This window comes from Medicago sativa, chromosome 3 (assembly GCF_051527215.1).
Source record: "Medicago sativa cultivar Bolivia chromosome 3, Bolivia_mono, whole genome shotgun sequence".
NCBI classification, from domain to species: Eukaryota; Viridiplantae; Streptophyta; class Magnoliopsida; order Fabales; family Fabaceae; genus Medicago; species Medicago sativa.
The window spans coordinates 3,784,539-3,802,295 of record NC_140751.1 but is presented as its reverse complement, the minus strand read 5'-3'; the positions used below and the strand labels follow the sequence as shown (position 1 = coordinate 3,802,295).

General features: G+C 31.8%; 2 protein-coding genes, 1 long non-coding RNA gene and 1 pseudogene across 3 annotated transcripts; 1 reads left to right on the top strand and 3 right to left on the bottom strand.

Annotated features, from left to right (window-relative positions):
* Positions 1-1,861: 1,861 nt before the first annotated feature.
* Positions 1,862-4,261, bottom strand: LOC146935000 (bidirectional sugar transporter SWEET1-like). The gene is made up of 6 exons (XM_085750219.1): positions 4,085-4,261; positions 3,950-3,986; positions 3,731-3,826; positions 3,123-3,402; positions 2,364-2,483; positions 1,862-2,211 (listed from the first exon to the last, which is right to left on the bottom strand). The coding sequence occupies exons 1-6, from the start codon at positions 4,116-4,118 to the stop codon at positions 2,047-2,049; spliced, it is 732 nt and encodes a 243-aa protein (XP_085606345.1). The 5' UTR covers positions 4,119-4,261; the 3' UTR covers positions 1,862-2,046.
* Positions 4,262-7,784: 3,523 nt separating this feature from the next.
* Positions 7,785-8,506, bottom strand: LOC146934999 (cysteine proteinase inhibitor 5 pseudogene; annotated as a pseudogene).
* Positions 8,507-9,065: 559 nt separating this feature from the next.
* LOC146934998 (uncharacterized) lies at positions 9,066-11,995 on the top strand. Its single transcript, XR_015030087.1, has 2 exons — positions 9,066-9,332; positions 11,401-11,995. It is a non-coding gene; the product is annotated as an uncharacterized LOC146934998 (long non-coding RNA).
* A 521-nt stretch (positions 11,996-12,516) lies between these two features.
* LOC146934997 (uncharacterized) lies at positions 12,517-14,062 on the bottom strand. Its single transcript, XM_085757572.1, has 7 exons — positions 14,006-14,062; positions 13,789-13,923; positions 13,572-13,702; positions 13,396-13,462; positions 13,220-13,306; positions 12,704-12,766; positions 12,517-12,561 (listed from the first exon to the last, which is right to left on the bottom strand). The coding sequence occupies exons 1-7, from the start codon at positions 14,060-14,062 to the stop codon at positions 12,517-12,519; spliced, it is 585 nt and encodes a 194-aa protein (XP_085613698.1).
* Positions 14,063-17,757: the final 3,695 nt, after the last annotated feature.

Below are 17,757 nucleotides of genomic sequence, written 5' to 3'. Positions count from 1 at the left end.
ATAAATATTTAAATAATTCTAGGGAAGTATTTCTTTCCTAGAATATTTAAATAACAATAAGGGACCAAAACACTCTCCATTTAAGGTTACCCCAACCAATACTTCACTTTTCTTATTAGAAATACTTCCAGCTATGGTAATCTTTACTCACTAAATCAATATGAAACAGACAAACGGGTTGGGGTCCTTAAATGCTACCATAAGGCTTTCTAACTAATAAGAGATATTGTGACAAGTATTATCGAAGTCCCATATCATGGATCCGAAAAAAAAGTTATAGGTTGCGTGAATATCATAAGTCTGCCTTTTCATGATAGTAGACTTATGACCCCCAAAATATACTACAATGATTTATGTAGTATCTACATAAATCATTGATGATTAAGATTACCCCACAAATTGATGTTGGATGGTAATAATAATTACTTGGTGATGGAGGTGATATGGTGTTGATTCAGGTGGTGGTGGTGGAACTGGTGGTGGAGAGAGAGTGAGGTTAAGCATGGGAGATGAATAAGAAGGTTGTTATGAGAATGAAAAGAAGGCATAGATAGGGTTTTAATTATGGGCCGGATGGGGGCAATTTGTAAAGATGGCAATTTATCATTGTTGCATAATTTCACACAACAAGGGGTCAAACCAGCATATTGATGTGAGTTCAAACTAAATTGAAGCAAGAGAGCCACAAAATTGATTACCTCCGTGCTCACACATCGATAAGTAGGTGAGTTAAAGTCGATGGGACAATAATAGCCAAACCGTCTAAGAAAAGGGGAAAATGTCATCTGAAATATATTTTTTGATAAAAACAATAATAATTTTTTTATTTGTAAAGATATTTAATGGGACAATAATATTCTACTTAGCTACTAAAATGTCATATAAGATTGATATAAAGTTAGTGAAGTTAGCGATATTTTCTAATAAGGACACAACCCCATTTCCATTGCATCACCCTTCTGATTGTACTTTGTCCAAATTTAAAATGACCTTAAATTGGTTGATAGGCGATACTACACTCAGAAATACTTCAGGCTTTCTCTTAGGACTCTGATTTATATCCATATGAGAGTCAACATTAATATTTTAAATGGATGATAGTCTCCGATATTAGAGTCTTTAATAAATGCATAGTGATTTTGGGGGTACATAATTTAACATATTGGTCGAGTTAAGAAATAGGGTTAAATACTATTTGTCTAACCTATTTTCTCTAAGTATAAGGACTTTTATGTTGACCGACAAAAAATGGATGTTGACCTTTGATCTACTCATCAAGACATGCTGGTAATATTGAAGCATTGATTGGTTCAAACGAAATGATAGGAGACTGTTTTTGACGTGCGTACCAAACAAGAAAAGTCTTATAGGAGCATATATGTTTTTAATTCTCCAACATGGACAAAAAGGGAGGTTTTTGTTTTAACTATAATTAAATAACATAATATGTTTTAAAATTGGGAAAAACTTAGAGAAAATAGGATATACACCGCCCCAAAAAGAGATAAAGTTTCTTATTAGATGTTAATGTAGTATTTACATTCTCACAAAAAAATATCTATTAAACTCAAAAACTTATGGGACACTTGATAAATTTTATTTGTATATATATACACCGTCACTATGAACATTTATCAAGTGTCACATAAGTTTTCACATGTGTTTTTTGAAGGCAATTTTTTTGGGAAAAAAAGTATAAAATACAGAAACCTTATATTAATGTGACACTACTACTATCAAATACTTTAAAAATATTGAAAGGGTGATCTCACTTTCAATGAGAAACTATGTAGACTCTTCTAATCTACACTCTACACTATATTGATAAATTTCAAATAAAGCATGGATATATATCACAACATTGAGTAAAGAACTCTAGAATTTGCAATTGCCATAACAAAGAAGTATGATTACAACAAACCATCAATGCATATCATTAAGATAGAATCCAAAACAAAATGCTACTTATAAATTGGTGCCAAATAGTGACAAACATAACCGAGGTTTATATTATGTGCGTCGACATGTTTTAAACTAACACGTGTCCTAAGACGTGTCCCCTTTGAGTTCTCCTTCTCCCATTGGTTTTGCAGTGCCCATTTCCATTGCTTCTTCTTTTGTTGGTGTCTTTGCATTCCCTTTATTGCCACGGTATATGAAATACAATATTAGTTGCAATGTCCCTAAAAATGACCCCACTCCATTTGGTACCTACAAATCACAAAATTGCCTCATCATTTTGTCACTATCATTGCCAAATACAATGCAAATGGTACATTAATCAGTCCACATGTCATTTCATTATTCCTAGTTCATATGTTAAATTTCATATTCTATTATTGAAGTGATTATTGAGTACTTACAGCAATAAAGGGGTCACGGCCTAATAGACCAAAAATGAACCATGAGGTACCACAGAGAAATACAAATAGTGAAAGGAAGAATGGCATGAACTCCACACTCTTTGTTTTGATCACTAGTCTCTGCACACATATAAAAATTAACAAAAGAAATTGGATATCAACAACTATTTCATGATGAAAATAATATTTATATAATGTACTATGTATAAGGACACATTCCTAAATGAATTTTGTGTAGGGTATATATACATATATATATATATTATTTTAAAAGTGAATGATCATGTGGAATTCTTACAATAATGAAAACAATGATTAACAAAAGGAGAAGTAAATAACCAAAACAGATAAAGGACAACAGAAAAGGCTTGTGGATCTGGATTTAATAGGTCAAAAAAGGAAAAAGATTTCATGCATTAGGCATGATGCTGTATTTAGTTAAACACTTGATTTTACATGTCTCATTCAAAGATGACTCTTATTTGACCTTGTAAAGCAGTTTAAAATATCAACATAAATAAGTTGGTATTTTTACCGTTTCGATGATTAATTTCATAGCGGATCCAAAGACTCGAGACTAAGGAATACATTGAGACATTAACTATCAAATATCCTAATTAAGGTGGTTAACTATTTTTTTTTATATACATGAAAAAAGATAAGGAAATGTAGATGTACATGATTTAAATTCTAACGACAAGATAAGGATAAGGTAACAAACACACAATAATTAAGATAGAAAGTATAAACAAAACTTACCATAATTGAGAGTGGTGAACCATACATGATGATTGAAAATACAGCAGCAGCAAAACCACAAAACACTTTCCTTGAATTACCATGCAAAGCAAACAGAGAAATGAAAACAACAGCTGCAAACACTGTTATTACAAAGGTAAATAAGCCACTTATTTTCAGCTTCTCCTTCTTAGGTGCAAACACTATGAAAATGATAACATATATGATTTCAATTACTGCTCCTGTTCCATTTATGATTGTTACAAGTATGTTGTCTGGTGACACAAATGGTAATCCATACCTGAAAATTGTTACATATACTCAAATTAGATCATGTTCTATAAATTATAACTACCAGAAATTAAATGAACATTTTCTTGAAATTTTTCTTATTCAATTGAATTGAATGTGAAGGACAATTATGTCAACAAAATCAAAAAGAAAATTAAGAAAAATATAGATGTACCATATAGTAAAAATAATAGGGTATAGTTCTAAGCCATATATAAAGTTTATATGAAAATGATGCAAAACAAAGGGAAATAACAGAAGTAACAAACATAACTGCCACAAAAAATGAAGAAAATCACATGGGAATGATCTTGATCATAAGAAAGAAAGAAAGTTACCAAGAAGAAAGAAGACAGTTGAGAAGTGTCATAGGGTAAGGAACACCAGAGAATTTTTCTGTTGATTTGTTAACAATGATCCTCTTGAAAGTGATTCTACAAAAAAAACCAAATTTAAAACTCAACTCAAATTTTTTACCATACACAAAAAAGATTAAATTTTTATACACCATAAAGAACAAGAAATGAAAAAGATTAAAAGGGTCATTGCAAAAATACATTGGAGCCAAGAAGAGAAAAAGGCCAAAAGCATTTCCTGCAACACAAGAAAGAAAATGAGAAACAGAGAAAACAGAATTAACAAAAAAAAACCAAGAATTCAAAACAAGGAGATAAAAAAGATTATGAACGTACCAAATACTCCGAATATAAAATGTGCAATATCCATGATGTTGATGATGAAGCTTTGAAGATATTAAAGAAAATATCTTTGAGAGAGATGAATGAAAATTTCAGAAAGCAAGTTTACTTAAAGAATGGTGAATTGTTTTCTTCTTTGTGAATGAATGGTAACTAACAGTAATGAGTGGTAATGTGCAGTTGTAAGCAAGTATTTATAGGAAAAAATTGGGAAGATTATTTTATATTGAAAAAATGAAATGATGGAATTGAAAGGTAACTAACAAGTTGTGGAAGTTTCCTTCAAACCAAAGCTGTGGAAGTAAAATCGAGAAGAGTTTTTGAGAACCGTTTTTTTATTTTAGAGTTTTTATTATTCTTTTTTGATTTGATTCATATAAAATGTGTCTGGGCTTCACAAACCCACTTAACATAAGTATTATTATTGTTATTAAAAAAATAAGTATTATTTTTGTAAATAAAAAATATTTATATTAAAACCTAAAAGAAAGAAAAAAAAATGAATGTTTTTTATGAGTCAGCCATGGTAGTCAAATGTAGTAAAAGAAAAACCATGGCAGTCAACCGTATTGTTGTATTAAATTTGATTTTTATTTTTATTTTTATAAAATAAAATATGAATAATATATTAAATTTGATATTTTTAATTTATAAAAAAACCATGGTGGACTGTTAGTCAATGGTATTGTTGTATTAAATTTGATATTTTCTTAAAATAATATATTTAAATTGTAAAAATAGGTGATGGTGAGGCGGCAGTGGTCAACGTCGATCAACGGTGGTCAACGTCAGAGCTCCATCGTGACTCAATAGGTCTATGTTGTGGGATCACCGAAGAACCGCTTTGCTCTATTGTTGATCGTCGGAGCGACCACCTTGTGTCGGTGTTGACCACCACCACTACGTTATTTTATATTTTGAATTTTTTAAGTATTATTCTTTTTAATTAGTTTGGGGCCCGATCAACTTTAGTTTAAGGGGTTTCGAAGGTTTGGACTTGGAGGCTTACGTGAATGCCGACCTTTTATGGGACACCTTTTTTACAAACAATATCATCCAAAAGATTTTTACGTTTAACAATCAACTCCTCCTCCCACCTAAACAAATTTCTCGGCCAAGGCCACCCCTCACCACTCTCCCACAATCCGCACCTAAACACTTATGCAACATACGTCTCTTTATCAACTAGCAAACTATACAATCTTGCAAACTGTTCTTTTAAAACACCTCCCTTTAACCATGGTTCATACCGGAACCAAACCTCGTTTCCAAGAACTTACATTAATTATAGCTGAAACAATTTTCTCCCTCACCCGCTTTTTCCTGAATCCTAATCAAGTATTTCCCCCTTAGACGATCTCATAATGCCATGTTACGACACCTCCAACTTGATAATCTTATTTGAACCTCCCAATGGCTGGATTCCAAAGTATCAACCTTCATGAATTATCTCCTATAGGCAATCCGAAATACTTAAAAGAAGTTTTGCAAATTTTACAATGAAGAACATATGGCGCCTCTTCTAACCATGACACATTCACATTTACACTGACTAATAAACTTTTATGGAAATCCACATTCAAACCCGAAGTTAACTTATATAGTATAAGAATGAATTTGATGGCTCAAATATTTGCCCAACACATTCAAACCATGATGCAATAAGAAATATATGATCTCTTTGTCGAAGCACACTCACCAATGAAAACTCGTTAGTTGGAGTCCCATTAAACAATGCAAAAGTTCTATTCGTATTGGGACATTCAAATATCCATCGTCTGCGCATGTCTGGAAAATTCATTTTGGTCATTACTACTTCTAAATACAACCACTCCATTGGATCATAAGTTTTTTCAAAATCAACTTTTTTTTTTGTTCGAAAAATTCAAAATCAACCTTAAAGAAGATCAATTCTCTTTTATTTTGTCTAGCTTTATCCACAATATCATTAGCTATTAATACCCCCACCAAGTTTTGTCCATATCATGGATCCATATTGGTAGCTTGAGAGAAATTATGTACAAAAAGAGGGTATACACTAATATTGATTTTCAGCTTATATTAAAATATCCTATGGTGTGGTTTAGGCACTTCACTAACTTTAAGTCAAGGGAAAATATGAAGGTGAAAATTTTAGTCATTGATATCAATACCAACATGGTTATCATTGATATCATTAAACTTACTACTAAAAATAGTATCAAGTTCAACACCAAAAACATGGTTGCTAATGTTTCCATTGTTGGATTTGTCAAAAAGACCAAGGTATTGACTTGGTAGTGAATTTGGTAGCCCTTTTGTAGGAGAAATGACAAAAACAATTCCATGGCCACTAACAGTTTGATATTGAGGTTTTATGGCAAATACAAAAGTAGTTGAGAAAGAAGAAACACTTCCATTGGAAGTGTTTTTGAAAACTATAGGATTTGGATAGAAAGCATGACCTTTTACTTGCCAGACAAAATAACAAAAAGGAAGCAAGTTTTATCATAATGAAGAAGCAAGGTTAACATATTGGTTGGGGATCAATATTACTAGAGTTTGAAATATCATCTCTTCTTTATTATAAGTGGATCATGTTCCCAAAGAAAATTTTTATTAGCCAATCTAATATTATGAATTCTTTAATTAGTGTATTGATATGGATCTCATAATATTTTAAAGTAACATGTATGGGATGGAAATAAGGCAATAAGCCTTATTTATAAATTAGTTGGAAAAGGTTATTTTTGATATCACTCAAATTAACATTGATTATTGTTCCTCCCAAAATCTGTATATTTTTAAGCTTACTCAATTTAGGTTACAAATTGCTGATAAACGTATCTTTGAAGATGATAAATCAAAATAATGGGAGGCTTTTCTCTAGATGGTGACCTTTTTGTCCAAGTTTAATATAAGCTATGTGATAGTTACCAGCAGCGAAATATTTGTATAATCATACTTAATCGCCTCCCAGTACTCCACATTAGTGATTTTTATAAATATGGATATGGAAGCCAAACCTTGAGAGAGCATGATTTTGAAACATGAAACACCAGATGAGTGAGTATCGAATGTTTCCACAGGATGAGGTATATTGTAAGGATCACTCCAATTTGTGATAGGAATGAAACCTAATTGGGAGGCGTACGAGGAGAAGGAGGAAACAAAACGAGTAAGAGGAGGAAACTTGTTGCGAATCTACAATTTTAGTGGATGTATTTAATACAAGGATTGTACACTGTTCATGAGATGATGCAGACATCAAATGTGAAAGATATGGTCTATACTTATTTTCAAGGCTGACGCGGTAATTTCTTGCATGATATCTTGGTGAAAATTGAAACGGACTTATATAATGATTTCAAAACTATTCTTTTAGGAGATGATTATTATGAGAATTACTTCACATAAAAATAGTGTAGTTCAATTATCAACACACATGAGTTTGTGAGTGTAAGGACTAACGTTAGATTCCCACAAAACACACCTTTGGAAAGGGGTTAGGATTTTCATGTGCGGCTAAAATCTAAATTGAGGATAAGTTTAATAGCATACTCAACTCGTTGAAATTTTAGAAGTCTTATGCGAGTCAAATTTATGTTGTTAGTCTCATATAGTGGCGGGTAACGCCGACCCCAAAAAATGTTATAGTGGAATTGGTATAGCGGATAAGAGGTAACCGCTATTGTGAAGATTGAAAATCAATATATTAAACATAAATTCCAACAAGATACTTCAATAGTCAAATAGAAATATACACACAAAAATAAAGGGACAATCATACTTAATAATTACAATCAACTTCATAATTTTCCATGAAAATAAGTTCAAAATGGCGTCAAAATCAAGTTTTATTGGTATAAAATAATAAGACATAGAGGTGAATGATGCTATAAGATATCATCACATAATAACATTTGATAATTCAAGCATGAACAAGTGCAAAGGAAGTAAGCACGTAGTCCCCCCATAAATTCTCGTACACAACAGTTTCGTAAGTATTAGAAACCGAACCGTTGCTAGCGGAAAGGGTGAGTTTGTAGTTAGTCAGTCCAACCACTTGAGATTCACCCTTGATGACCTTCTCAAACTTCAGCTTCGTCTCACTTCGCTTGTTGTACCTGGTGACGGCAAAATTGGCGATTTTGGTAACTTGAGGATCGTTGATGTCATTGATGGGGCTATAACCACCTAACCCAAATTCCTCCCATTGCTCCCACGCAGCTGCTGAGGCCATTAGAACAACCAGGAGGAGGAGAAGGAATTGGATCCTCATGACTTTAGTGTTATCTTTTCAAAAATTCGATAAGGGTACGCTAGTGTTGTACACGGTAGGTATGAGAGTTTGAATGTTAATAGGTTACGATTGTTGTATTGCTGTTCCAAGTATTTATATACACTCAATATGTGTGTGTCTTGCCTTTGGTAGTAACAACCTAAGCTTACTTTATGGTAACAACATTGTTGATTTAGTATAGTTTGTTACATTTTTTTTTATAGATAAATTGTTGCATTGTTGATTTAGTATAGTTTGTTATTGATTCAAAAAAAAAAAAGCAAGCGGATAGGAATGAAATTTGTGTGCAATGCATTTTTTTAGATGAAATTTGTTAGGTTAAATAATTGCAAACCTAATAAAGCAAATGAGCGGGAAAAAATTAGGTTAAGTTGCTGCAGACGTAACAAAATTAATAAATAAGGATACCACAATTTTTTATAAGGGTATATTTGTAAAAATATGTAAAAAATTAAACAATTAATTATTAGATTGATTTTGATGGGTGAGAACTAGATTACCCTCTCTTGTATAGAGGGTATTTTACCCTTTCAACATATCAACCAATCAAAATGCAATATAGAAATGTAACATTAATGTCAAATAAATGAGTCAAATTTTATTTTATTTTAAAATAAAAAACACAATTTTAATCCTAAGGTAACTTTTAATTTTTATTTAATTATATTTAGGTATACAAGCTTAATTAATTTACATTATAGGGCTTGTAAGAATTAAAATTTCACATCAAATATACAATCTTAATTAATTTACACTATAGGGCTTGTAAGAATTAAAATTTCACATCAAATACGTTCATAAATTTTGTTCCATTCCAAAACCTAGAACAGACATAACCTGCAATTTCTTCTTCATTCTTCTTCCCATCTTGATTGTTCAATCCAATTATCGTAAGAATCGCTGCAACCCGTTTGATTCCAGACATCGTGAGAATCGCCGTTGTTTCCAAAATCACATCAGGTATCGTGACTTATCTTTCTTATTGATTTGATTTACACTATCGTGAGAATCCTGCTGTTATTAGGCACATCGATCATGTTGTTATCGTGAGAATCCTATCGTTGGTAATCCTATCGTGCTATTTCTTGATCTGAAACCTAGTTTCAAATTGAATCCTAGTTTACACAAATTTCTTAATCTGAAACCTATCGTGAAATCCTAGTTTACACAAATTGAATCCTATCGTGCTATTTCTTGATTTGATTTACACAAATTGAATCCTAGTTTCTTGATCTGAAACCTATCGTGAGAATCCTATCATGCTATTTCAAAATATTTAGGGGCTAAATTGAATGGTTGTTACAAATTTGCATGCCATTACCAACATATCAATCCACTCACTTTGATCAAATCCAACAGAATTCGATTACTATAATGCATTGTCATCTTGCATTATGATTTTGATAGCCATATTTCTTGCAGCTTTCTGTGATATGTGACATTTGCAGGAAGAATGTCAGTCTCAATGTAAAAACTCAGTTGAGATCTTTCAAAATGTTTTCCTTTAAAATTATCTGGCTTTAATTCAATGCACATCTAGTCTCTTAGCTTAATGTATTATTCTTCAACAAATGTCTAAGGAGTTAATACTAGTTTTGTTCTGTTGGATGAGTCTTCTAATTTAAAGTCTTCAATTTAGAGGCACATGCAAGAAGTTAAAGCCTACTAATTGTTCCCTTGTTGTAAAATGAGAGTCATTGGATTGAGTGAATGATGTGATGAAAATGGTTCAACTGATGATGTAAAGGCATATATATTGACTATGCATCATTGATTCAAGCTCTCTGATGTGTGGACTGATGACATTCTGTCATTACGTAATATTAGGGACTTATTGTGACATTTTGATAGAGTTCTTATGCAATTTCTACTGTTCTGGAGTGCAAAAAGCTTAAATATTGAAGTCTGTTCGAAGGAAATCGCGCCACGCCAATTCCAAGCCGTGCTGCGATTTTTGAAGCAAAATTACATCCTCCCTGTTTGAGGGAAATCGCGGCACGCCTATATACATGGCGCGGCGCGATTTTGACGGGTCAGGCCCATGACTTCTATAAATACTGCACTCAATCTGAAGAACAGGGGTTACGATTTTGGAGAACGAAAGTGCGATTTTAACACCCAGAAGGCTGCAGCGGAGAGGATTTCATCATCTCTAACCCAGTTTATGTATGTTTTAATTCTTTCATTGATTATGCTATTTGTAAACTCAATTATGAGTAGCTAAATCTCTTAGAGATTAGGTCGGAGATGAACCTATGTAACCCTAATTGATCATATGTTGCTGTGAAACTCTATTACTTATTAATGATATTCTAGTTTTCATTCAATTCAATTGTTCTTACTGCTTTTTATATCCTGATCAAATATAAACATGATTTTGTGAGATCGAATGACTACTGACCATAGCTTTCGACTTAGACCTAATTGAATTGTTCTAATAAACATGGTTAGTCTAGGAATGGATAATCGTTTGTTAGTGATATTAGGTTAACGTGCTTAAACCTTTGATGATTATTAGACCACCTAAGGAATTAGGGGCTGTAGTTTAAAAAGAGGGTTCTAACTCAAGGGATTGATTAGGGCTAATTTGTTAACTATCGTGGAACTAGAGAATCATTAGTAATAATAGGTGCAGTAACCAATTAGGGGAAACATAGAGGATTCGAAGACCTGATCTCATCTCTCTCCTATTTTCTTAATCAAATCTTTACTTTTTTATTTGATTTCTTAAAATCAAACCAAATCTACTGCCTAGTGGCAAACCAAAAATAACTTTTATACATCCTAATTATATAACGCAATTGAATTATTGAAGTTAAAAACAGTCCTTGTGGGAACGATATTTTTACTACTTCGATAGTTATTGGTACACTTGCCAACCTTCTATCATGGACTTTGATGGAATATACAAATGTTCATTCTTTTGGTTTATTAGTCTACCAATCATTTTTAAAGATGTGAGGTTCGGACACATTTTCATCATGATCATAATGAAACCATGAATTTCTCTTCTTGTTGTTGTTTGAAGCTATGTTGTCAATAGCGCGCTATAGGAGTATGGTAGCGACTAGCAGTGGTTGGGTATAACGCGACACTTTTGGCCAGCGAGCCGCCATCAGCAATTGCGGTTGCACAACATGTGTTGAAGATTCATCATCAGCAATAGCGCTTTTGGCTTGCAAGCCGCCTATCATCTTGGACTCGGTCCTTCTTGCTGAGCTTAGCAAACAAATCGAGTTGAAATCATAGTAAAGTGGTTTTGTTCATGTATAGAGCATTTCATTTTTACTGCTGCAGATAATTGTTTGAACTTGAAGAAGTCAGATGTCAATTAGAGTTACTTGTGTTGTTGTAGAGTAAATTGTTTGGACTTGTATTAGAGCCTGCACTCTGTTAGTCCGAGGCTTGATGTGGCTGATTCATGTAATTGGTTGCCGAATTCGGGGGCCTTTTTTTTTCCTGTAAAATCATGCTATATGTTGATGTACAGCTTGTGTTTTTTCAACAATGTATGTTGATTCATGTAATTTCATTGTAATAGGTTTCGAGTACCCCTTGTACTCGTTTTAATAAAATCTTGCTCATAAAAAAAAATTGTACTTAATTGAAGCTACTCTTTGGAATTGCATCTGTTGTACTTATTCTTATGTTGTAGATAGCTATGAACTTTGATCAATTTTATTTATGTTTGTAGGGTTCTTCTTATTGTAAAAGAAGATAAATGCATTACACTAGTGAAAAATTTTGAGAAAATTTTGATCAAATTAATTTAAAATATAAACGAGTAAGACTCAAGCCATTTAAGTATACTCATATGTCCTGATCTTGTATAAAATTTATGAAAACGTGTTGCATTATAGAAGACGAAATCTGCAAGGAGGATAGATGTTTTTTTTTTGAATCGGCAAAATTTATTAAGCCAAGGAGGTGAAAGAAACCCAAACCTTGGACCACAAAGAGATAAATACAAAAGTGTTGTATATATGCGGAACACCTCAATGGTGGAACGCCAAAAACTCCGTATATAACCCCTTTACCCCTATGGCACTAAAGACCTCTAACAGCAAAATGCCAAGGCCAATCACTCCTAACTATGACCTCCACTACCTGATTGTGAACCAAAGAAAAAGTCCCTAGCATACTGTTACGCCAAAACTGAACATGCAGCAGACTGGAAAAATTGCACAGCCTACACCAGCAAAAACCAGAAGACAACAGCAGCAAAATGCGCAGAGCCAGACCACAGTTCCAGGTAGAAAACGCACACAGCCAATCCACAGACCCATACAACAGACATCCAAACAGTTACAATGCAACGACACCGCAATTACCTCAAAAGGAAATCTTTCGGATTCCACTTCCATTCGTAAAACATACAAACCGAAGTTTTGATCCTAGTCAAAAGCCATCGCCAAGATAGAATAATGTAGGTCACTACGTTGTGTTAAGTTTTACGTTTTTAAGATTTCTTACTTTAACAAAAGTTGTTTTTCTTCAATATCATATAAGCATGTACTTTAAAAATTGAAATCATCAATAGTAGGTGCCTATTTGTCATTGAGAAAATACAAAATTTTATTTTCACACCACAAAGACGGTTCGATCGTTTCTCAAACAAGAATATGTCAAACAATTGTACTTTTCAATCATAAATAATTGTAAGCAAGAGTACAATTCAGTGAGCCTGATGCGGTGGCTGGCTATTAGTCTTAAGGAAAGTAAATAACAAGTGCAAAAAATTGAAAACAAAGTATGAGAATTTGATTAAATCTGCCAAAGCTAGTTTCCACCCAAGCATAAAACTACTCTCCCTTATCTCCCTTCATGAAATGTTATCTGTATTTCACCGAATTCCGCAAGACCAAATCCCTCTTTTTATTGTAAGGATGCATTGTCAATTGCAGTGCCGTTTGTAGTCTTGAGCCTTCATCCACCTGTTAGTGTAATTGTGGTAAAGTCAGTAGTGTCAATTGCATATAATGTAATAAATTTGAAAACTTAATTGAGCAATTTTTTTGCATACTTTAATCTTATATTCATCAGCTCCTTTTTCCATCATCCATTTGATTACCCAAATCGCACAATCATTCCTAAATTAAAAATTATGAGTATTATTATTCAAAATAAAAAATAAAAAATTATGAGTAGAAACTTTAAGAGTAACTAAAATTTGATAAACAAATATTTTTTATATCTTACGAGTTTGGCCCTTGACTTCCGTAATCACGTGGAGCAACAAACTTAAACTCTGATATCTTGTGTCCATAAGTTGATTTGAAACCACCCACATAGAAAGAGGGATCCATCAACAAGTTTTCCATGAAATGAGACTAAAAATGTATGATTTATATTTGTTAGTGATTTTCTATAATAGTTGAAATTGTAAGATATAAACTATAAAATGTATTTTTCATACCATTTTCTTGATACTTGTCTTCCTCTTGGGAAGAGCTGACGAACTTTGATACGAGTCAAGATAAACCAATTCCTTTCTGCCGATGTCAATTATGAGAAGGAACCAATGAACGGTATCATGTATCGGCACAAATATCTGATTATATTCAAAATATTAGTATCATAGCTATGTAGATAAAAAGGGATTTGTAAGTGTTATAAAAATACATGTTAATTACCTTTGAAATAAACTCAGCACTCCCCCCCATAAATCGCTTTCGATAACCCTTTATCATTTTTTCTGTTGGTGTTTCCAATGCCAACACGAGTTGCTAAATAAATACATGTTAAACCACAATGAGCATACATTAAAATTGTAACTTTTACATAAAAAAAAATTATCATTAATAATTTACCGATAATGTGGTCGGAATAAACCAATATTTAGGATAAAATGGTGATTCCAGACTCTCATCAAAAGTCAACATGCAAGCAGCCAAATCAATTACCTGAAACAATTTAAAGAGAAATTATTATCTTATAATTTAACGTTAGAGATTTATAATATAATAAACCATCAACTATGTGATAGTTAGTTAAGAAAAGGCATTTGTATATCCTCAATTTTTTGTCGTAGCTATTTTTTAAGTCGAGTTCTCCCCTCGATTTTTATAAGCTTCATTAATTTTTACTCTATGAAGTAACCGTGATCAATATTTCTAATATGGCTAATATCCAGTAGTCATCTCTTTTTCTATCCTATTTTTATATGATAGATCATGAAAATTTTCTAATAATAGTACTAACCTAGACCCCTTTAAATTAGTCACCAAAATTTATACTTCACTATTATTTTTACCATTCATATGTCTGTATATTTTCAACTATTTTTAATGAAGTATATGTACTCCTTGAGATTGGCTTAACCAAAACACTTCATGATAAATAAGGTTAAGTGGACATAGCGTGGGTATCTCCAAACATCAGAAGTGGATGATTTTTATTGTACATAATTTCTTAGATTCTCTCTTCTTTCTTATAATTTGTTCAAATTTATGGTGATGATTTTCAGACAAAGAATAGTCTTACATGTTCTTGACAATTTTATTGACATTTTTGTGATATTCTTATATGTCAAAACTTAAAGGGAAATATGTGGTGGTTTTCTTGCTTCTTTGTGATTTTTTTAGTGTTAAAACTTGTGGAAAACTTGCATGTTCTTGATGCTAGTTTTTGATGCATATTATTGAATTGATGATTATGTGAATTTACAATGTGTATCCCCCTGAGTTGATGCTATTCTCTGTTGTTTTGATGAGTTGACTTGTTGATTGCTTGTTTCACAAGTTATGTGTATACTTTAATATGTGAATAAATGGTAAAATAGGCTTATAAGGAGTCATAATCTGTAAGAGCTTGACATTGCTTTGTAGTTTTCATGTTGTGGTTGAAATAAGCCTTTTGAAAAACTTGTCACAACATGAGAATTGTAGAACATAGCCTTGCCTTGATATTATGATGCATATTAGGCATATTTTACTACCCTTTTTTGACTAAGTCTTTTACTTCATGTTTGTTAATATTGCACTTTGGTTTTAGTATTTCTTTTTACTTACAATTTCCATTCTATAATGCCCTATGCTACTAACCACTTTACTTCGTGTTTCATGCATTCCATAAAGCATCTCATCCTCCATCTTCTATTCTTGGTCTTTATTTTCAAATTCATGCAAAGTTAGAATGTAATACCTAGGAATTCTTGTAATTTTCTTCATGCCATTTTAAATTCTTGCAAGACCATAGCATGTATCTAGGCCAATGATGTAAAGGACAATGGACTCTAATAATGTACACCGACACAAGCACCGACACATGCACACACATCACATAGATATTTTTAGATGTATGGCTAGGATATGCATGTTTAGACGTATGTTTAGGATTGAATGTTTAGATGAATGCTTAGGATTTACACTTAGAAAAATCAATTTTCCAAAAAAAACTTCAACAACATCACTTGAAAACCTTTTTCCAAAAAATATAGGAGTCAAAACTCCTTTGCATTTTCTCTTTATTTTCTTAATCAAATTTCAACGAAAATTAATCATACTTGACTTCTTTCCAAAATCACTAATCAAACCTCACAATTTCACAACCTTATGCCCTTGAGGCCTCTCCCTCTCATTCTTCAAATTCCAATTTTCAAACTTAAAATCAACCAACAAATACAAAAAACATTTTTTGGAAGAGAACTACGGTGGATTTGATCCCTTAAAAGGGTACGTAGGCAAGGAACCAATATTCCTTCAATTCAAATAAAATAAAAATTCAAACGCTTTCTTCTCCCACCAATTCTTGACTTAGAAAACTCTTAGGTGTAAATATCACTTTCAAATAGCATTCAAAAATAAAGCGCGCGCGTAGAAAATAAAGACGGTTCCTATAGGATACTATAGTCGTTATGGGTGCCTAACACCTTCCCGTAGCGAAAACAACTCCCGGACCTCGATTCTCAAGGGTTTTGCTTATTTTTTCCCTTCCCAAGAAAAAAAATGAGATATCAAAGGTTCGAGCCAATTAAGGCCAGGAGCGCTTTTAAGGGATTATGATAAGCTCCAAAAGGCTAGTTACATTTTAGAACCGGAAAATGATAGTGACACTGATAGTGGAAACAAAGACATGGAAAGGGATCTTTTTATGTCAGCAGAAGAAGCTCAAGCCCACGGAATTGTTGATACGGTCGCAGATTAAACAAAGTTAAATAAGTAAATAAGTTAAATAAAGTAAATAAATAAAGTAAGTAAATGAATAAGTTAAATAAAGTAAATAAATAAAGTAAGTAAATAAATAAGTTAAATAAAGTAAATAAGTTAAAAAAGTTAAATAAAGTAAATAAATAAAGTAAGTAAATAAATAAGTTAAATAAAGTAAATAAGTTAAAAAAGTAAAAAAAAAAATAAATAAGTTAAAAAAGTAAATAAGTTAAAAAAGTAAATAAGTTAAAAAAGTAAAAAAAAATAAATAAAGGAAACAAAGTCAACTTATCTCAAATTATATGAGGAAAATTATATGGCAACAATGTTTGTTACGCCCCCTCCACCCCCGCCTTCTCTATGGGGTTTGCTTTTGAAGCTTTTGAAGCTTTTGAAGCGATTAATTACTAAAGTAATTATTAAAGTACAGTTTTTTGTTAATACTTTTTTTAATACTAATAATGATAATACTAATAATGATAATACTAATAATGATGATAAAATAGATGATAAAATAACTTTTTTAATACTGATAATGATGATAATGATAATCATTTAGAAAATGAAAAATGAAGTTCAAAATAAAGAAAATAAAAAATTGTATCAAAATTGTATAAAAAAAAAATATTGTTTTTCTTACTTATTTATCAATTACTTAATTTATCAATAAGATCAATAAGTTAGTGTTACTACTTTATCAATAAAAATCAATAAAAAGTATAGTAATTATACTACTATACTTTTTATCTTTACTTAATCAATAAAAATCAATAAAAAGTATAGTAAGTATAGTATAGTAATTATACTACTATACTTTTTATCTTTACTTAAAAGCAGTATTCATGAATAATAAAGGATTACTCAAATAACCCTTTCCAAAAAAGGATTACTCAAAAGTATTATCCCCCAACCATTTGCATTCTAAACAAAGCATTATACTCAAAAGGATTACTCATGAGTAAGAAATTAAAAAGTATTCCTGAAAGGTATTACCCATAAATACAGGATTTGCTATTTTAGTCATTAATAGTATTATGTCCTAAATGGATATTATAAGTTGAATACTATTAATAAAATCCATGTAAGTGGCTTATTTCTTACTGAAATAAGCCACTGCTGGTAACTATCAAATAGATATGTCCCTATGTGGTCATACCTTATTGATAATCTCTACTATGACAGCCTCTCTCACTTGCTCTCCAGGTACTACTGACTGCAAATACTTTTCCAATTTAAAG

Coding starts and splice junctions, on each gene's coding strand:
- LOC146935000 (XM_085750219.1), bottom strand. CDS start 4,118: ATGGATATTGCACATTTTATATTCGGAGTATTTG. Junction 2,484..3,122: donor GTTCACCACTCTCAATTATG/GTAAGTTTTGTT, acceptor ATATGTGTGCAG/AGACTAGTGATCAAAACAAA. Junction 2,212..2,363: donor GCCGTGACCCCTTTATTGCT/GTAAGTACTCAA, acceptor TGTGATTTGTAG/GTACCAAATGGAGTGGGGTC.
- LOC146934997 (XM_085757572.1), bottom strand. CDS start 14,062: ATGATAAAGGGTTATCGAAAGCGATTTATGGGGGGGAGTGCTGAGTTT. Junction 13,463..13,571: donor GGAAGTCAAGGGCCAAACTC/GTAAGATATAAA, acceptor TTTTTAATTTAG/GAATGATTGTGCGATTTGGG. Junction 12,767..13,219: donor ATTTGGTCTTGCGGAATTCG/GTGAAATACAGA, acceptor GCTTTTGACTAG/GATCAAAACTTCGGTTTGTA.